This window comes from Equus caballus, chromosome 4 (genome assembly GCF_041296265.1).
Source record: "Equus caballus isolate H_3958 breed thoroughbred chromosome 4, TB-T2T, whole genome shotgun sequence".
NCBI lineage: Eukaryota > Metazoa > Chordata > Mammalia > Perissodactyla > Equidae > Equus > Equus caballus.
In genome coordinates, this window is record NC_091687.1 from 48,367,995 (window position 1) to 48,388,661 (window position 20,667).

General features: G+C 32.6%; 1 protein-coding gene across 7 annotated transcripts in view; it reads left to right on the forward strand.

Annotated features, from left to right (window-relative positions):
- PHF14 (PHD finger protein 14) overlaps positions 1–20,667 on the forward strand; it is a 200,780-nt gene that overhangs the window by 90,668 nt on the left and 89,445 nt on the right. For 6 of the 7 annotated variants that reach the window (XR_011437823.1, XR_002807436.2, XR_011437822.1 and 3 more), the window contains exons 15-16: positions 1,262–1,312; positions 1,422–1,543. Coding sequence is in view for 3 of the 7 variants with exons in the window: in XM_023639286.2 (XP_023495054.1) it covers positions 1,262–1,312; positions 1,422–1,543 (173 nt within the window). In the remaining 4 variants the exon portion in view is untranslated. Of the gene's footprint in view, positions 1–1,261; positions 1,313–1,421; positions 1,544–2,141; positions 2,912–20,667 lie in introns of those variants that run through there. The other variant, XM_023639289.2, reaches the window with a different exon arrangement.

The following is a 20,667-nucleotide window of genomic DNA, read 5'->3' on the forward strand; positions in this document are numbered from 1 at the left end:
TGTTAAAAGGCAGATTCTAATTCAGTATATTGTGGTGAGCATGAGATTCTACATTTCTACCCAACTCCTAGGGGATGCCAGTGCTTATGAGCCGTGGTGGATATTTTAAGGAGCAAGGCTCAGTACTGTTCTTGGGAAGTAAGAATAGATGTAGGGCTTGCATTTAAAGCCTTTTCCTGGATACAGTCTTCTTCTTCCTAATTCCTTCCATAATGTAATTAAAACATACTGATTGGCAGTACAAATATAAATGAATACATAGTCTATAAGCTTACTTTTTTTGAATGACTAGTTTAGTCAACTCCTGGTTATGCAGATGAAGATTAAACTGTGCAGTTAGCCATGTTGTTAAATGACAAGGGACTCCATATCATGAAGAATTGAAATGACAGTAATTTGGGAAGACATCAGTGTATTTATATAGGACAGCAATTCTGTTTAGAATGATTTAATACCTACTCTAACTTGGGAATGTTCTTTGCCATCACCAGTCAGACAAAGTAATTTGTGGAAGTGCTGCCTCCTTTCTCTTCCGGTCTCTAAAGGGCAGTGGTACGCACATGGGGATATCAAGTCTACAGAGGCTGTGCTACCTGGGTGAAGACTTTTCACATGTTGGCTGCAAATACTGTTGTACTTATATTAATTTTAAACATTTGGATGTCGTCTTTCAAATGGTAAACGTGTTCTGAAATATAGGTTGTAAATCTTAAGTTTAAAATAAGTCATTTATATTGTATTTAGTTAGTTTTATTTCAACTAGGATTTGGGGACCATCTGAGATTGTTTCTTCCCAATTTTTTTTATGGCTGTTAAAAATTGTTTGTTTATGTTACTCAAACGTGTATGCACATATGCATACAAGGGCATGCAATAGATGTAGTATGAGTATAGGTTTAGCATTTCAGCTGTGGAAGTCATATATGATAAGTTATGAAAATTTAAATGCTCTGCCTAAGTCATAATTGTGTGATATATATGAAGTGTTGAAAAAATCCTTCAAACAAATTTTGGAGAACTTATTTTTCCTATCAGATACTTGTGTTATTTGAAAGTAAAGCACTGTAACAAGTATTTAATTTGTCATGTTTTTATTTTCTGGGACATAAATTGTAACAAAGTGCAATAGAGCAATACAGCATTAATTAGAAATACTAATTTTCCAAGTGCTTAACTTAAAGCAGTAACATTTAACAGAGAAAATTTATTTTTATTATTAATTAAACATTAGATATTTTTGTGGATTTTTTTTTTTTTTTAGAGAACCCGAGGACGAAAACGAAGCTTCATTCCTGAGGAAGAAAAACATGAGGTTGGAATAAGTTAAGCATTTTTACACAGTCTAAAATTTGAGAAACTTTCTTGCTTAAAATTATTTCTGTTTTCCTCATATCTCGATTTTGTTTTCCCTTGTGTGGCAGGAAAGAGTTCCCAGAGAGAGAAGACAAAGGCAGTCTGTGTTACAAAAGAAGCCCAAGGCTGAAGACTTACGAACGGAATGTGCAACTTGCAAGGGAACTGGAGACAATGAAAATCTTGTCAGGTAAGTTGGATCCTGAGACCTTGTCTTCAGGGGATTAAAATTCCATCTTCATCATTTTCTCATCACAGATATAATGGGGAAAAAATCACAGTGTAGGACCTTTCTTAAAATCTTGGTTAGTGGAAGCAGTACTTCAGAAACCGATTTCATCCACTTATTCACCTGCCGCACATGGTTATTCTCTGGATTTGGATGTAATTAAGAGTGATAATCTAGATTTTGAACACAAGAGATTTCATTTTCCCTTGGCAAGAGAAGTTGACGATGCTCTGTATATAGAGGCCACCAAAATAATTTGATCCAAACACTTTGTACTAAGATTATCATGTTTTATGTCATAAAACAATAAAATTACTAAGCTCTGCTGGCATATTATAAAAGTTGAAGTTTATTAGCAGTAATAAGACAGATACTTTTTATGGACGAGAGCTTCATTAGCACTTCCTTACCATTTATCAAAACAAATGTGTTAAATGCTTCTCTCTTATGAAATAAAGAAAGGTGAAAAGATGGCCTAGATAGATTATTTTGGTTTGTTTTTTGTTTGTTTTCTTCTTTGTTTCTTTGTTTTGTTTTGGTACTTTTTTTGTTTTATCAGACATAATGCTAACCAGGAATCTCAGCTGATGTTGTACAGTGGCTATTCCTGAGGGTCCAGACACTACTCATTTTAGCCATTTTCCTCTTTGCTGAGATGAAGAAATTGCTCAAAACGCTGGGTGAGATGGAGGAGTGGGTGGGTGAACAAAAGGAGACCTCGTCTAAAAGAGGGATCACTCTCTCAAAGGACAGTGACACAAGGAACATTTCAGTATGTTAAGGGAACCCTTTCTGATTTCTTTCAAAAATTGTCTTATGATAAAGTCCTATTAAATTAACTGAGAGCACAGAAATTAAATGTTTCAAAAAGAATAAGTTGATAAAATATTGTTATGTAATTTTAAACATTTACTTCCAAAATGATGTCATCTATTTGTCATTAAAAATATAATTTCTATTTGTTTTAATTGCTCAAATAAAGGCATATAGTTTTAAATTTGTGAGTTTTTTTTTACACAGTCATTGAAGAATATAAGGAGAAAATAAAAATTCCAGTGAAGAAATACAGAGTGCTTCAACAAAGTTAAGAAAGTTTGTATATTTGGCCAGTGTTTTTTGAAGTAGTTTGTGTAGAAAATCGTGAGCACTCTCCTGGAGGTTAAACTCATTTAAATTTAGGATAAAATAGGTCCAGTATCAGAAGATAGACATGAATAATTTCTGACCACAATAAAATTTTCTGAGTTATGTAAAAAAACAAATCCCAAGCATAAAAATAACATAATGGAGTGCTTAATGCAATAAAAATAAACAAACAAAAAGAAAAAAGCATAAGAGCAATCTTACATAATGAACAAAAGTTCAATATATAAGAAATTCTCTTGGACTTGAGGGTGGCATTGTGGGGCATGATCAATTTGAAACAGTAATTAAAAACTTAGAGAGCTGGTTAACCTCTTTTTAATTATATGAACCTATATAAATATCCACCCTCATTTCTTTTCTCTAAGATAGTGGCTTGATTCAGGCTTTTTTGCTATAGCAACTATACGTTTTTACTAAGTTTTTATTTACTTATTTTGTTTATTTAGTCATGTATTTGAATGAAAGGACTTAGGAAATAACAATTTTTATCTTAAAACACACTTTATAACAAGAGCATCTCCAACACATCATATTTTAGTTGTCTTTAAAAAAAATAGGTGCCATCTTTCTTCAATTCTTGATAAGATTTTTGAATATTAGCCTTCTCATTTATTTAATTAGTTTCTGTTATAAAACTTTCATTCCTAATTGCATTATTATAACATACCAATGTGTGGGATTTTGTGAAAGTCTTCTGGAAGGTAAAGATATTTTTGTTACTCTAGAAATGATGGATATACAAAGTCTTCTTCCTTGGTTTTGCCTTTTTAAGAAGAAAACATCACAGATTTTCTGCAAAGGTTTTAAAGAGGTAATGAAGAGGGAGTTTAAATGTTTTATAAATATTATATATTAATGTTTTTGAGGACAAAATAAACTGACTATAAAGCAATGCCATAAAGTGTTTTATGGTTATGTGTGAATGTTCTATAAAAAATATATATACACATTCAATTTAAGCACTGTTGCACTTGGATTAAAGAATTTATTTTACATAGAATTTCATATGTTTAAAAAGGTGATCTTAAAAGCTAATATCTGCCATTTCCCCTAACATCTCTTTTATTTTGTAATTGACACCATTGTTCTTTGCAGATCCCCCCAAAAAGTCCACACTTTTATGATTAAGTTGCATCTTAGATATTATGTACACATGCTGTTTTTTTTAACTTTAATTTTAAGACATTTTAAATTGGACTTCATTTTCCCTAAAGATATATTTCAGTGCTTGGTCAGAGACACATTATACCTATTATGTATGTCTATTGGGTTCTCTTATAAAATTAGACTTCCTGGGTCATAATTTAATTGATCATCTTCTACTGAATGTATTGCCTTTATTTTCTCAAGTTCCTTTGCACCGATGCGCTTGACTCACTAGAACCTGCTGTTTAGCAGCCTTGACTTTGAAACCACACTTCCCTATGTAATTCAGGCTGTGTGAATTCTTTCTTAATTATTTTCCTTTATTTATATATGTGTATATGTGAACTTACATGTATAATTTTTTAATGTCATTGGGAAATTGCGTTCAGTTTATCAGTTAACTGTAATAGTAGGTTCCAGCTGTTGTTTTCTGTTTTGCCTCTAAGTTTTTCTCAGGTCTGTGCCGAGTAATTCAGCACTTCTGTCTCAGTTGTTCCTTGTATTATTCATGATCAAAATCATACTGTGCTCCCTTAGGGACTTTGTGAATAATTGCTGAATGGATAGTAAATTCTTTTCTGTGTAAAATAGTAGAGTAGTGGTATTATTTATTAATACAAAGGATATATATATGTGGGCTCTGAAATACGGGTTCCAATTGGTCAGTATGTTCCAGTAATAATAAATGCTTATTTTTTACCTTTCAGAGAATGTGCATGTACTGTTTTTGTGTATATTGCTTCTAGAATATGGAGGACAAAAATTTGAATTTCTTGAAACACGTTCTCTAAAATGATTAGGGTGAACTATTTCTCCTAGACATGGGAAATACGAAAATTATTAAGGTCTTAAAGAGAAAGATGGTTTACAGTATCTTATGGGTTTTTTTTTTTAAAGATTTCGTTTTTTTCCTTTTTCTCCCCAAAGCACCCCCCGTACATAGTTGTATATTCTTCGTTGTGGGTCCTTCTAGTTGTGGTGTGTGGGATGCTGCCTCAGCGTGGTTTGATGAGCAGTGCTATGTCTGCACCCAGGATTTGAACCAACGAAATACTGGGCCGCCTGCAGCGGAGTGCGCAAACTTAATCACTCGGCCACGGGGCCAGCCCCTTCTTATGGGTTTTTTAAAAAATAGTGCTTTCTTTTTTGCCATCTACTTTTTAAATTTAATTAAAAATTACCTTGGAAGTTTCCAATTAAAAATATATTCCTTTATGTTATTTAGTACAGTTAAATGCTAAGCCAAAGTGAAACTGTCTTGGAATTGTGAGGTCTTTTTTTTTTTAGGTATTTATCTCTTTGTGATGAACATTTTTTGTTGGGAGTAATTATGGCCCCACTTAGTGATATCTTATTTGTTTTTGTTTACACCATTCCTGGCACATTTAATACTCAATAAATGCTTTATAAATGAATGACTACATAAGTAATGACTGATTATTCTTCTCTGAATTAATAATAACTTTCACTATTATAATTTATTCCTAAAACAAATTGGTTACGAAATATAAGTATTTGATGAAGATGTTTAAAAAGCGTAACAAAGGAGGATTGCTTTTATGTCCCTAAAGAATAGTGGATGAATTTTTTCTGTGTAGTAGGTAAGGAAATAGGAACCATAGATTGGAGATTAGTTAGTTGATGCATCTGTGTAAAAGTAGGAATGAAATGATTCCTCTCCTTGAACATATTTGATTTTCAAAAGATAGATTTTAGAGGTAGGTGGACCTTTCTTCTCTGTAAGTCTTTATCAAGCTATCAAATTAGGAATAATACCAAACTTTTAGACCTCAAATTTTTTCTTAATTGTGTAAACTCAATGTTGTGGCCATTACTCAGAAACATTGAGGGTAGGAAATGATCTATGAAGCTATTTTATTTTTATAGCTAAGTCTACACTATTAAGTGCTTGCTATATTCTCCTCTTTATTTGAGTATATGACGAATTACATAGGTATTGAACCATTTTGGTTACAAAATGAGGATGTCTATTTGGTCTCTTAACAATGTTGTTGGTACTTTTATTTATTTCACATTTTAAATATCTGGCTTCCGATTGCTTCCCCCAACACTAAATTTGATTGAATCACAAGTTATTAGGTGTACCAGGAAGAATTCATATTTATAAGATTTTTATTTCAAATATTAGTCTCCTTGATCATTCAGATTTTTAATTTTTAATTATCTTTTCTGTTCTAACTAGTATGGAGGCTGTGTTCTACTGTATTCTAAAGGATTGTTTCCAAAGCTCGAATTTCTAGTATTTCTTTCAGTTATGTATGGTAAAATGTGTCCTCTTAGGTCACCCTGACAGGCTGTGTAATATAACTCTTTCTTCAAGGGTGGCTGCTCTTATCTCTGATATATGTTTTACTTGGCTTTTCTCCCTTGAAAGTATAACCATCTTGAAGGCAAGGTCTGTTGTACTTCTTGTATAGTTCTGTGTTCTTGCTCCAAGTGACTGAACAAAGAGCTCCCCCGTGGTGGTTAGTGGCTTACACACTTCATAGGATGTTGCCTTAAGGAATCATTCGCAAGTTATTAAAGCTTTCTAATTTTTATGTTAAATGTAATATAAAAGGCAAAGATAAAGTAGCATATCAAGATGTCTTAGAAGACATATGGACTTTCTGTAACTCGTAGCCTGAAGAAATCTGCCTGTCTTAACAGGGTTGCTTCCCTTAACACATCAAAAGGGAAGAAAAGTCTGGCATTCTAAATCCACATCGAGGAAGCATTAGGAATTATTTGAAAATTTAAACAAAGAGTATAATTATGACCTCTCTGAAACTTTTTCTTAGTTTTTAACTGTTCCTTTTCTTTTTTACATATACTTTATTTTTTTATAACTGTTGTAGAAACAGCTACTTTTCAAGGAAATTCTGATATGATTACCAAACAATAACATCATCTAATTCTTAAGTAAAATTAAAATTCAATAAAATTGTGAATACCTGTTTCTGCCACATTCTGGGGTGTTTAACATATTTATGTCCCTATTTTGAGAAAATATTTATAAATTTCCATTTTGTTTAGTACACAGTTGATGTTTGAGGTTTTTGATACCTTTAAAAAAGAAAACACCTTAAGGTCTCCTTTAGTTTTGAAAGTTTAATTTACTGTTTTTGCAAACCTGTTGTTTAATTGCATTAACTTTAAAAGAGCCACTTAATTGAAGCAGCTTAGTACCAGAGGTAAACCTATGAGAATGCCAGTATTTAATTTATGAATCATGTTAGAATTTATAAAGAAGTCAGCCTGAGCATTGATTAACAAAGATATTTTTCTATCCTTTTCATAAAAGATAAGTAGGAAAAAAAGAGCAAATATTACAAGCATTTAAAGTTTTATAATATATCATCCTTGATGATATGTTTTTTAAAATAGATATTTTGAGGAAATACAATGTTAATAATTTGGATGTAGACAACAAAAAATTAAAAGTCAAGTGAGAAAATGGCTGTCCCTAAATAGAAACCTAATCATATGTGCTTTGTTTTAGTGTTTTTAAATCCAGACTGTAAACTACATAAACAATAGTTCAACTTTCCTAAAGTTGTAAATTCTGAAGTAATGATGAACAAGCTGAAACAGTTTCATGGAAATATTGTTTTCATTTATTTATTAAAATTTATTTATAAGCTATCTTGTCCAATAGTTCTCTAACTTTTGGATTTCGGGGCAATATCTATACCTATTTGCTCAAGCTTCTTAGAATATGTAAGAAGTAGTTTCAGAATTACCAACCCAAACCACTGCAAAAAGTAACTCTACTGAGTTCAGTAGTTGTGTGTGTGTGTGTGTGTGGTAAAAGTTACATAAAATGGAATGCATAAATGTTAAGTGAATAAATTGGTGAATTTTAACAAAAGCATGCACACGTATGTCACTGATTTTTATCAAGAAATAGAATATTTTTATTGCTCCCAAAAAGCTGTGCCCTTTCCCAGTCAGACCTTCTTTGAAAGGCAACCACTTTTCTGTTTTTCACGGTAGTTAGTTTTGACTCTTGAAGAATTTCATATAAATCGCATGTTTAGTTTTTTTTTGGTGTCAGCTATTTTGATAGATGTGTGAGGGAATCCCCCCACTTTGGTTTTAATTTGCCATTACCCCGATGTGTAATGACGTTCAGCACATTTTCATGCGTTCATTGGTTTATTTGTATATCTTCCTTTGTGAACTATTTCTTTTGCCCATGTTTTAAAAAATTGAGTTGTTTGTTTAGTATTGAGTTATAGGAGTTTGTAATATATTCTGGATGTAAGTATTTTTACAAATATATGGTTTTTAAACATATTCTCCTTATCTGTGGCTTGCCTATTCATTTTCTTAGTGGTGTCATTTAAAGAACAGAAGTTACTAATTTTGCTGAAGTCCAGTGTAGCAACGTTTTCTTTTATGATTATTGCTTTTGTCTCCTACTTAAGAATTCTTTGCCTAGGTCTAGGTCACAAAGATGATATTCTTTGTTTTCTTCTAGAAGCTTTATAATTTTGACTTTTATGTTGAGATATGTGATCCATCTGAAATTAATTTTTGTTTGTGGTCTCAGGTAGAGTGAAGAAAGGTTTGTTTATCCCATGTGGGTTTTCAGTTTTCCAGCACCATTTGTTGAAAATACTTATCTGTCCACATTAAGTTGTTTTGGTGCCACAGTTAAAAATCAGTTGACTTTTTAAATGTGGGTCTATTTCTGAACTTTGTATTCTATTCCATTAAGCTATGTATTTATTCCTATTCTAGTACCAATTGTCTTGATTATTGAAACCTTGTGGTAAGCTCTTTTCTTTTTCCAGATCCTTTGCATTTTCTTATAAGTGTTAGAAACAGCTTGTCTATTTTCATTAAAAAAAAGAAAGACTGGATATGAAATGAAAAAAAGTACAGACAGCAACAACAACAACAAAAATAGATAAGTTGGACTTCATTCAAAATTAAAACTTTTTTGTCTCAAGGGACACTATCAACAGAGTGAGAAGGCAACCCGCAAAATGGGAGAGAATATTTGCAGGTCATATATCTCATAAGGGTTTGGTATCAACTAAAACTAACTAACTAAAACTCATCATCAGCAACAACAAAAAACCTGATTAAAAATGAGTGAAGGACTTGAATAGACATTTCTCTAAAGAAGATATACAAATGGCTGATGACCACATGAAAAGACACCCTACATAATCATTAGGGAAGTTCAGATCAAAACCACGATGAGACACCATTTTAAAACTATTAGAATGAGTATTATAAAAAGAACAGAAAATAACAAATGTTGGTGAGGATGTGGAGAAATTGGAACCCATGTGCACTGTCAGAATATAAAATGGTGCATCTAGTATGAAAAACAGTATGTCGATTCCTCAAAAAATTAAAAATGGAATTATCATATGACCCAGAAATTCCACTTCTGGGTTTATACCAAAAAGAATTGAAACAAGGAGGGACTTGAAGAGATATTGTTCATCCACATTCATAGCAGCATTATTGACAGTAGCCAAAAGGTGGAAGTACTCCACGTGTCTATTGATGGATGGATGGATAAACAAAACGTGGTATATACATACAGTGGAATATTATTCAGCCTTTAAAAAGAAAGAAATTCTGACACATGCTATAACATGGATGAACCTTGAATACCTTACGCCGAGTGAAATAAGCCAGTCACACAAGGACAGATATTGTATGATTCCACTTAAATGAGGTACTTAGAGTTAGGCGATCTCAGCTAGTCCATGCTTATCACTTGCCAGTTCTTTAATTTTAGGCAGATCACTTAATCGCTATGGATCTCAGTTTTCTATTTTAGCAGAGGACCTTAGGCTATATCATCTCTGAGGTCTAAAACACTATTTCTGATATTCTTCCAAGTTCCCAAATCCATGCTGCATGTTTACATTTTGTCATAGGCTCTCCTATAAACATACTCTCAGTAGAATCTCTTTCTAGGCTACTCTGTAACTATGTGGAGTGTGATTATTTTTCTTGATTAAGTCTCTTAGAGTGGAAGCAGTTTGCTTGTTGCCTTCTGATTTAGCTAAAAAGCAGTAGAAAATAAGTCGATTCAAAATGCCTAATTCCTTTGATAAATAGGAATTTTTTGTTAAAAAAAACTATATTGTGATCTAATTTTCATATGATAAAAATTCAGCCATTATAAGTGTAGAGTGTAGTGATTTTAGTAAATTTGTAAGAGTTGTTCAGCCATCACTACAATCCAATTTTAGAGTTTTTCCGTCACTTCAAAAAGTGCTGTGCCTGTTTCCTGTCAGTCCTAGCTCCCACTCTCAGCCCTAAGCAACCACTGCAAATGTTCCCTTGTCACTGGTTCCTCATATCCTATTCCTTTCATGACTAACTTCTTTCATCTTAGTATTACTATTATACATGTTTCTGCTTATGTATAAATTAGATTATTTTTCAAAAAATTTTTTTTGGTGCACTAAAGGCAGCAAAGATTCTTTCCTGGACCAGACTTTAGTGAGGTTCCCGAACTTTCTCCTAGGCTTATCTGTGCACTTCCTTGTAAAATCCAGTTTTAACAAGAACCCTACTAAGTCAATTTAACCAGAACCCTCCACCCTTGATATCTGATCACCCTCCGTATCTGATCAGGCTGCTCATCCTCCACCACTCCCCAGGTGAGGTCTGATCACCCTGGCCTGTCTTAAGCAGGAATCTTGTTAGGTTGGTTTAGCCAGAACCCCCTTACCTCTGATGTTCTTTCCTCTTCGTAATTTTCTATCCGCTCATCCCCACCCTGTTCCTTGGCTGTAACTTCCCACTTACCCATGCTGTCTTCAGAGTTGAGCCAATCTCTCTCCCCCACTGTAAAATCCCATTGCAGCGGTCTTTAGATCTATCATGATGGTCATATATAAAGTCTGCCTTACCATCTTTAACAAGTATCATTGAATACTTTTTCTTTAAAAAAGGAGCTTCCAATTAAAGAAATACTAAAGCGAATCTTGAAACATGAAAAAATTTTCCCATTTTATTCCTTCTTCAGCTCGATGTTTTTAACATTGGATATTTTAAAAAGAAGCCTGCTAGATTTATGTGAAAGCCTAAATTTTATTAAATTTTAAAGCCTTTCTATAATTTAGGAGATAGTATTGTTTAATGAATGATTAAGTGTGAGGATATATATCCATTCAACTGGGTTTGAAACCTGTTTCTGTTATTTGTGAATTCTGCCTTTATCTTTCGTGTGGCTTTGTTTCCTTATCTGTAACATAGTAATAGTCAATAACTTGTTGGAGGATTGAATAGGTAAATACAAGTAAAGGGCTTGGCACAGTAGTTAGGGAATTGTAAATGCTCCCTATATACAAACAACAACAGTTGTAATAAAACACTTATGTAGTGCTTAGAATGTACCAGATGCCTTAGATATGCATATTAAATGATTTAATGCTTACAACTACCCTATGAGGTAAGTAGTAGTATTATCCCCATTGAATTGATGAGGAAACTAAGGCATAGAGAGCTTAAGTAGCTTCCCAAAAGTTCCATAGCTAGAAAGCAGTGGAACTGATACTCAAATTCAGGCTGTCTGGCTCCAGAGCCTATGCTCTTAACCCTATGCAGCCTCAACATAATTTACATTTTAGCTCCCTTGGGATAAAACTTGCCTTTGATAAATGTTATTTGTTGTAGGCGAAATGATGACATCCCTTTCAAGATCATATCTGATGTTTTGTTTTCTTATTTTATGGTTTTCAAGACTATATTTGATGTTCTTTGAGACTTCAGTGCTATAATCTTTATTCTAACTATGCTATTTGATAATCTTTGATATTAAAAAGATTTATTAAAATGTACTACTTTCCTTTTTAACTTTAGATGTTATTGAATTATTTTTTATTTATATTTTACACTAAATGAGGATCATAGCACTGATAATGAAACTGACCTTTGTAGAAGTTTGTCTCTGGGATAGTTGTTTTTAAGGAGATACACTTTGTCTTTTTGGGGGGGCAAGATTACGTCTCTTTCAGATAATTTTAAGATATGTTAATATCTAAAGGGTGTATGAATATAATATGTTTGTATTTATGTTATATATATACACATATTAAAATGGCATGTGTACATATTTAATTCATACATATAATACATACATTTAGTGCCATATATATTAACTGAAGTGTTTGTGAAAATCTGTGATGCCGTCTATATTTTCACTTTTTTGGTCGGTAGTCCTTTTAATTGTGGTCGTCTATTTACTAGATGCTTTGGTAGTCCCTCTGTCTTGTCTGTGAACAACAACACACATCATTGCTCTAATTATAGGCTCAAATCTCTGAATATACAGGCACAATGATGTGAAATTTTAATGAGGTAAGTATTTGTATTAACTACTAGTTGTGCAAAAAAAGAAAAAAGATCACAAGTGCAGTATATTTGCATTTTGGGAATTAAATTTGGAAAACAGATATACCTTGCATGTAGTCAGCATCTTGATTACTTATGATCTGAGGTCTTGTGTTTTGTGGGGAGAATAAGGGTCATTTAAATGAGTGGAACAGTACAAGATCATGGACAAACAATTGCAGTCCTTTGAAATTTAGTATGCTTGGCGAGAACATTGTCATTTCAGAATCTTCATAAAATAAATGTCAGTTTGTTCTCAGTTGAGGAGGTTTGCATCATTAGGTTGATTCTTTCTTCAGCGTACCTGAAACTGATACTTAAATCTCAGAAATACATAACTTCAGAATTACATAGCCTTAGAGTGATCTTGTTTGGGTATTAAAATGTGTGTTTGTGTGTGTGTGTTTGTGTGTGTATGTGTATTTTAGTTAACACTGGTATTTAAACAGAAATACTTTCCCATTTCTATTTTATGAGTAAGGATACAGAAGAGATGCTATCAAACCTCATTTTTCCCCTCATTTCACCCTATTCACTCATTCTCTAGATGTGGTATGCATCGTTAGTATATCTCTTAATTTTCCACTTAATATTATTGACATATATGGAGAGGTTGTTAATTAGGAAAAGCAGGATGATAATTGTCTTGCTTATTAAGGGACAGTCTCCCTTTTATTATTTTGGCCTGTGGTAGCACATTTAATATTTATCTTAACAGGCTCAAAAAACGAGCCTCACTTGAAAGCTTAATGAATAACCAGGAAAAATGGTGGGGAGGGCATAGGGCTAAAATTGAGAGGCTGGAATTTTAGGTAAGACTCTGCCAGCAAGAGGCTACGGCACCATGAGGAATGCAGATAACTTCTTTGGGAACCAGTTTGCTCATTCACAGTGATTCACATTAGCTCACAATGAACAATGTGTTAGATTGATTTGAAAATCCCCTTTAATTTTCACATTCTAAGATTTTATAGTACTATAGGAATGAAGAAGAGAAAAATTCAGAAATGAAAAATATCCAGGTGTAAGGAATTCTGAATAACTTATAGCATAAACCTCCCACCAATAGTGCTGTTTTTAATTATATTAGCCCATAATATTTTTCCAGTTTTGATTTCGGTTACATATTTTATTAGATCATAGCCTACAAAATATGTGAGTTAATTATAAGGCAACTACTTTTCATTTTTTACTAATTGAGACATAGGTTTGTGAGGAATGGTTTATAATAGTAAATGTTTTCTTTTAGTCTGAAAAGTTCCTTTTCTTCTTAATGCTATAAAATAATATAGATTGAGCTTTTAAGTAAGCTAAAATATATTTGTAGATAAAAAGGATATGTTATCTGAGTATTTGTTGCATTTCTCATATTTACTCTTGCTTTATAGTTTCTAATTGTTTCACATGTATGATGTACAGTTTCTTTTCGATTTATTTCCTAATAATTTTTCTTTTAATTCTTCATTTTAATCCTTTCTGTGAAAAAATTTCAAGGAGCAATTACGTTTCTCCTAAACCAGAATAAGTTAAGGTTATCAATTCCTGAATTAGCTTTTCCTATTACAGTGCATTTAATAGGATTTGAAGCTAAATATAGTATACCTGTATACAGCAGGCTCCTATTTCAAAGGAGTTTCCTCTACTTCTGGTCTCACTTTCTAGATGGACGTCATATATAATTAAGAAAATACATAATAAAAATAAGGTTGACTTTGTGAGATGACTTGGTAGCTGACTTTTACCATTGCACGTAAACAGCACAGTTATTCTAAATCACAGTATCACTTTCAGCCAGATAACTACTAAAATCACTGCACTGTGGTTTCCTGAAAATGCCGTAATCCTTCAAATGCCACATTAAACCAAGGGAGAAAGCCATCAGTAGTGCCTGCACAGTTATGGAGAAGGATGAGCCATGAACCAAGTGAAAAGATGTTCTGGAAGAACAGTAACCTTTCCCTTGATGTGTGCATTTCCCATTACATTTTTGACACAAAATGTTGCAAAATGATTTAATGGTGGCATTTTGTTTTGCTGACTCCTTTTTTTCATTAGGAAGAAACCAAAGTTAGGATAGGAATGCCGGGGAAGAGTGACCAAGCACTGAATTCTATTATAGGAATCTATTTTCAAAATAAATAAATAAGATATTTTAAGAACATGACTTGTCCCCCTTTAGATTGTATGTGAACTGTGATATACAAATCATTTAGTACTATTACATCTTCAAAATGATGTTGTTTGATCTTTAAAGTTAATTTTTTTCTCCATTGTTTTCCTCTTCTTTTCTCTTCCCAGTAGTGCTTGATCATAAATGACATGTCGATAAGTCAGGAAAGCTTTATTTGGCAAATACATAGACCTCACCTGTTACATGTAACCCAGAAAGTGTCCTACTTTTGATTGTCACTAAGGATGTATATTACTAGAGCTGATTATACAAGGCAATAGTACGAATAGACTCAATGGTCTCAAAGATCAATGCCTGTTAACTTTCAGGGGAGAGAGGATACTTCTCTTTTGGGAATAAAGTCATAAGGGTACTGCTCATAAAACTAGTATAAAACGTATTTGCACCTATGAAAACAGGCCAAGAAAGAAAAAGTAACTTGCCAAAATATAGTTTGTAAGACTTTTGCAGCATTGGATTTTCACTTTGTGTTGATATGTAATGCCTGGGTAGGACCACACAGTTACTTAAAAAACAAAAACAAAAAACATAAGAATTTATTTTGCACATGCATGTACCTTAGTATCTCACTGATTTTGCACATGCATATATCTTAGTATCTCACTTAAAAAAATACATCAGATAGTGTTTGACTAAACACTACTTTGATTCCCCCTAACCCTCAGGATTATAGGAGTATTCATAAAAGGTGCAATTTCAGTTAAAGGAGTGGAGATTTTACTTGGAATTTCTCAATCAGTATGCTATCAGTTCCTTTTTACCCAACTGCCTAAGTTTTCAGAGGCAGACTTTACTGCTCTTTATGAATTCTGTAAGTGTATATTAGATTTAGTTTCCTAACAAACATTAACTCTGCTGCTTTTTTCTTCCTTTTCTTCCACCTTTCTCAAAATAGAAGGGTTTCCATTGAGTTCAGTAAGTCTTTATCTTCATTTTACCCGATTTAATTCCTTGCAAACAACTGTTATCTAGATCAAAAGAACTAATAAGGACAATATGCAGTGTGGATATGTCTTCCCATGCGTTCAACTAAAGTAACTTAAGGGCTTTGTTAGTGATATAATTAAAGTGTGCCCTGAAGAGCAACTATCTTTTTTTTTCTCTTTCTTTCTTCCTCTTTCTCTCTCTGGTCATCATCTTGACCAGAAAGCCACAGAAATTTGTTAAACAGAAATAACCTGTTTCCCCAGAAATTTCCCATAATGGTAACTCTCAGTATAGGCTTACCCAGTAAGATAATTGTAAAAAATGATTGGTAGCCAGTAAAACCAACAGGGCTGTGAAGAATGGGTAGGGTTACTCAAGTAGGGAAGCATGGAGCAAGGCATTTCAGAAGAGAAAAGAGGCTGTAGGAAGATAACCAGAAAGATGAGATGTTCTTTTATGGGAATAGGTAGATTTAAGCAGAAATTGATGGAGAATTGTTTGACCTGAAAGAGCACAATTTGTGATTGTGTTTTTGGACTGTCACGTTACATAAATGAGATATAAAAAGACATTTTATAAGATGGTATTTTCACAACTATTACTATTTGCTAAAAACATAGTTAAAAATAACAATTACAAAACTTTAAAATGTTCATGAAGAAAATAAATATACACATTTATTCTGGAAAAAAAATAAAAGCCATCAGTAAAACAAGTGTTTCGGCATGTACAGATAGCCTTTTATGTTTAAGATAATTAATGACCTACTGGATTAGAACACACTTATTAATTTATCAGATTGATTTTTTAAGTACCAAAGCAGTATATGTTGCTTGTAATAATTTAAATAACGTGTATAGAGGAATGTTCTTTTCTCCCTACTTCCTCTAAACCCTGCCCCTTGAGGTAACAGACATTGCAGTTTAGTGTATGATACTTCTTTCTTCTAAGTACAGATAAAATATTAAGGGCCCATTGACTGGCCTCCTCCCTCTGTCTCTCCCTTTTAAGGCTATTATATGCTTTATTCTGAAACTTCCGGTTTTTTTTAACTTGAAAATACATAGTGGACTTTTCAATAAATATAGAGCTAAACCAGTCTTTTAAATAGCTACAAAATATATCATAATGTACCATAATTTACTGAAATATTCTTCTATTGATCGAAATTCATTTTTTTCTGTTTGATTTTTATGCCAAAGTGAGTTTGCTAGGCCAAAGTGTATACGTATTTTATATTTTAGTATTATTTCATTTCCCAAAAGACACCAATGTGTGAGGATGTCATCACATTGATTTTTGACAATCTGGTGGGCAGGAATTGGCATATTGTTTGTATTCTGTGACTGCCTATGAGGTTGAGCATTTATTCATATATTGATTAACCATCTAGATTTTCTCATCCGTGTATTGTCTTTCTATATCCTGTGCCTCTTTATTGAGGTGTTTTTCCTTTTTTTAAAAATGAATTTATCACATACCTTTGTATAAGTTGTAGATATTTTCTTTCAGGTTTTTTTTTGTGTTTGTGTGCTTTGTTTGCTAATGTTCCTTTTTGCCAAATAAAAATTTTAATTTTTATATGTTGCGATATTTATGTCTGGAAAAAAACTTATTTGATGTATTATTATGAAATAACCAACTAATATCTTGTATATTACTTAGGCAAGCAACACATATTGTCTTTGTCCTTAAGATGATCTATGTGCAGTTGCGCTTGAAATGATTTTAAAGATCTGCTGAGATACTATGTCATTTAAAAATAATTCTTTATTTTACATTTTGGCATTAGCGTAATATAAAAATATTATTTTGCTTTACTAGAATATGTCATATTCTTTTGTTGATTTAAAAACATAATTTGTTAGTTTTCACACTTTTTTGTTAATTTTTAAATGTTGAGACTGCAAATTTTAAAGCATTTTGAAGCTACTTATTGATGTTGTAACCTTTTGTATAGTGTTTTGGGTCTTGAGGAAGTTGAATACGTGTTTGGTGATTGAACCTGGAGGAAGCTGAATACGTTTTTGGTGGTTTATTCCAAAGGCCAAAAATTACTGTTTTTGTTGAAGTCACTGGTGAACTCTGAATTGCTAAGTTTAATAGCCTTTTTATTTTCTAAGTACTGTTGTTTTTTTTTTTATCTCATTTCAGCATTTAACATTGATAACCAACCTTCCTTTTTAAGACTTTTGGTTTTCATAGTGTTTACTCTAGTTCTGATCAGTAGCAAAACAGTGGTTAAAATGCTTGAATTTTGGAACCGAGTTATTTGGGTGCAAATCCTTACCCAACACTTAATAGTTGTGACCTTGAATTGGTTATATAATCTCTGTGCCTTAGTTTCCTCATTTGTAAACTGGGAATAATAATCATTTGTACCTCATAGAATTGCGGTGAGGATTAAATAAATAGTGGTTGTATGCCTTCATCAGCTCTCTCCTAGTCTGTTGCAGTAACTAGCACCTTCACTAGTTTGAATGTCTCTAAGGTCTCTATCCAGCTGTCTGAGTGAATTTGTTCATGTTGTATTTATTTGTCCAGAAGGTTCCAGTTTCTTACAAGGTAAATCCAGAGTTTATGACATGGCTTATAAGGCCCTCCAAACCTGGTCTCACTCTATCTTTTCGTCTTCATTTCCAATTATTCACAACTCCAGATGACCTATATTCAAAGATAGCAGGCTCTCTCTCCTTCCACAAGCTTTCCTGTTACTTTCATGCTGTCTTGTTTATACTGTATGTTATACTCTCTTATCTAAAATTACCTCCCCTTTTTCTCTGGAATGAGGGCTTCTCAATCATTTGTATTTAGTCTGTATGTCTTGGTCAATCCATGATTCAGTATGTAGGTACCGTATCTTAATAATTAAACAAGTTATAGTATTCCCAGTCCCAAGCCCAATACTTACCACACAGTGTGCCCTTTACATATCTGAAAAGAATAAAGCATCTATAGATTTTAATTAAAGTGGATCTTGGGGCCGGCCCGGTGGCGCAGTGGTTGAGTTCTCACGTTCCGCTTCGGCGGCCCAGGGTTCTCTGGTTTGGATCCCGGGTGCAGACATTGCACCGCTTGGTCAAAGCCATGCTGTGGTAGGCATCCCACGTATAGAGTAGAGGAAGATGGGTACAGATGTTAGCTGAGGGCCAGTCTTCCTCAGCAAACAGTGGAAGATTGGGAGTAATTAGCTCAGGGCTAATCTTCCTCAAAAAAAAAAGTGGTTCTTATTTAATATTTTAAGAGTGACAATCATCAGATATTAGTGGGAACTTGACTTAATTATGATATTTTTCTATGCAAAACATTGAAGCCTTGTTTAGATTGGAATGGTAGTTTTTGTCGTCTTTTACTTTAGTATAATTTGTATAGTAATTTACTTCTTTTTTTTTCATGGCTGTATTGTTCTTCTATGAGTTAAGGTACATTTTAAATTTTTAAGTGAGTTTTATTATCCTTAATATTCCTCTTGTGTTTCCAAGGATAGTACCTATTTCACTGAAATCTGAATTATTTTTAATCTGAACATGTTTATGTTACCATTAGTTTTTGCTAATTTTAACTGTTTAGGTAATATAGAGTCAGTTAAGTTAGATCTGACTATGTCTTCATCTAATTTTGGTCAGAATAGAGGCGATAAGGCTATTCTTTGTTTTGTAATGTAATGTTTTACTGTCTGGGTCTCCTCTTCGCTCTAATCTGAAATTTCTTAACAGGTTGAGAACTCCTAACTTGGTTTCCTGGAGTAATTTCATGGCAGAAAAAGGCACTATGTTTCTTTCTTTACCTGTTTTTTTGGTTTTTGATATAGTACTTTGATATAGGGCCATTTTCTCTTGCTTCGCTTCATTGATTGGCTTCGAAGGAGTCTTTACCCATGCAATTATTCCTTTCAGCGGTTCTTGCTGACAAAAATTTTTTTTTTTGTACAAGCTATCTTTATGACACCCAGTACCCTTCTCGCTTGGCAATTAATCTCAATGTGATGTCATTCATGTTCACAACTTCATTCATTAGTGTGTATGTGTGCGTGTGTATGACACAGACACATGTATACGACTCTAAATCCAGTACTCTTTTCTGGTATTGGGTAAGCATTTTAAATATGTAAAAAGAAAATCAACTATAAATAATTTAGGAAAATTGTGATGATTTCCAGAAGTTGAATGGAGGCAAAAAGAAAAGGAACAATAAAATGTATACATCTTCAAACTAGCATAAAGATTATAAATCATCCAGTGTAGGTACTGTTTGTAGGACATAATTTTACAAGTTTTAATTTCTAGTAGACTATGCTTACTTTGTTTCCTTTAGTATAAAATTTAACTTTGCAAGATTATCATTATTATTGACTTCAGAAGGAAATTTATATTGGTCACACACATGCATGCACACATATACACATAGCGGCCTATTTCCTAGCATGAGTATTTTACAAATTGTGAAATCATTCAAACACAACTAATGAAAATAACACAATATTTTTGATTTTCAGGCATTTTAAAAGTATCTTTTATAAATTTAGTTTATTTCATATATAATGCTACTCTTAGTTTTAAGAAAAAAACCAGTTTTTGTACTGTTTTGGTTGTGTTCATTATATAAATATTATCTTTTATCATAATAATTTTCCTCAGAATTTATACAGGGAAATATTCAAAGAAATAAAAGCTATATAAAAGATCGTTTATAGCTATATTTATAGTAGGAAAATTATCCACACACAAATCCCAAAATAAAAACAGCTTAAACATTGTAAAGAAGGGGGATGACAAATTAAAGCAAATCAGTATAACAAAAAAGTATTATGTATCTTTTATAGATTACAAGATGATTACATAGGAATGAAGAAACCTATTTTAAACATAAGTGTATGCTACTATATTGTTACATATCCATATCTAGAGATTGGAAGCAAACAAGAAACGAGCATGGTACTTTTTAGTATGGTAGGATTATGAGTTTTTTACTCATTTTTCATGAGTAAAACATGAAAAATTTTTTACAAATTTTTAAGTTAATTACATGAATTTAATGTTTAAATAGAGCCCTGTTTAACCACACACACCGAAAGGCTAGTTAAATATAAAAAACATGGCTGTGATCAGTTGACCACAGCGTATAAAAACCTAACACAAACCTTTGCTCAGAAACTACCATTTCCTAGGGAAAACATATTCAAATGAAATAAACATCAAATTCCTACTCAAAAAAGGCTCTAAAGGTAGTCTAAATAAGTTTTTGTGCACATAATTTCAGTTGGTTAAGCAACAAATACTAAAGAGGGTGAAAGGATATGTTT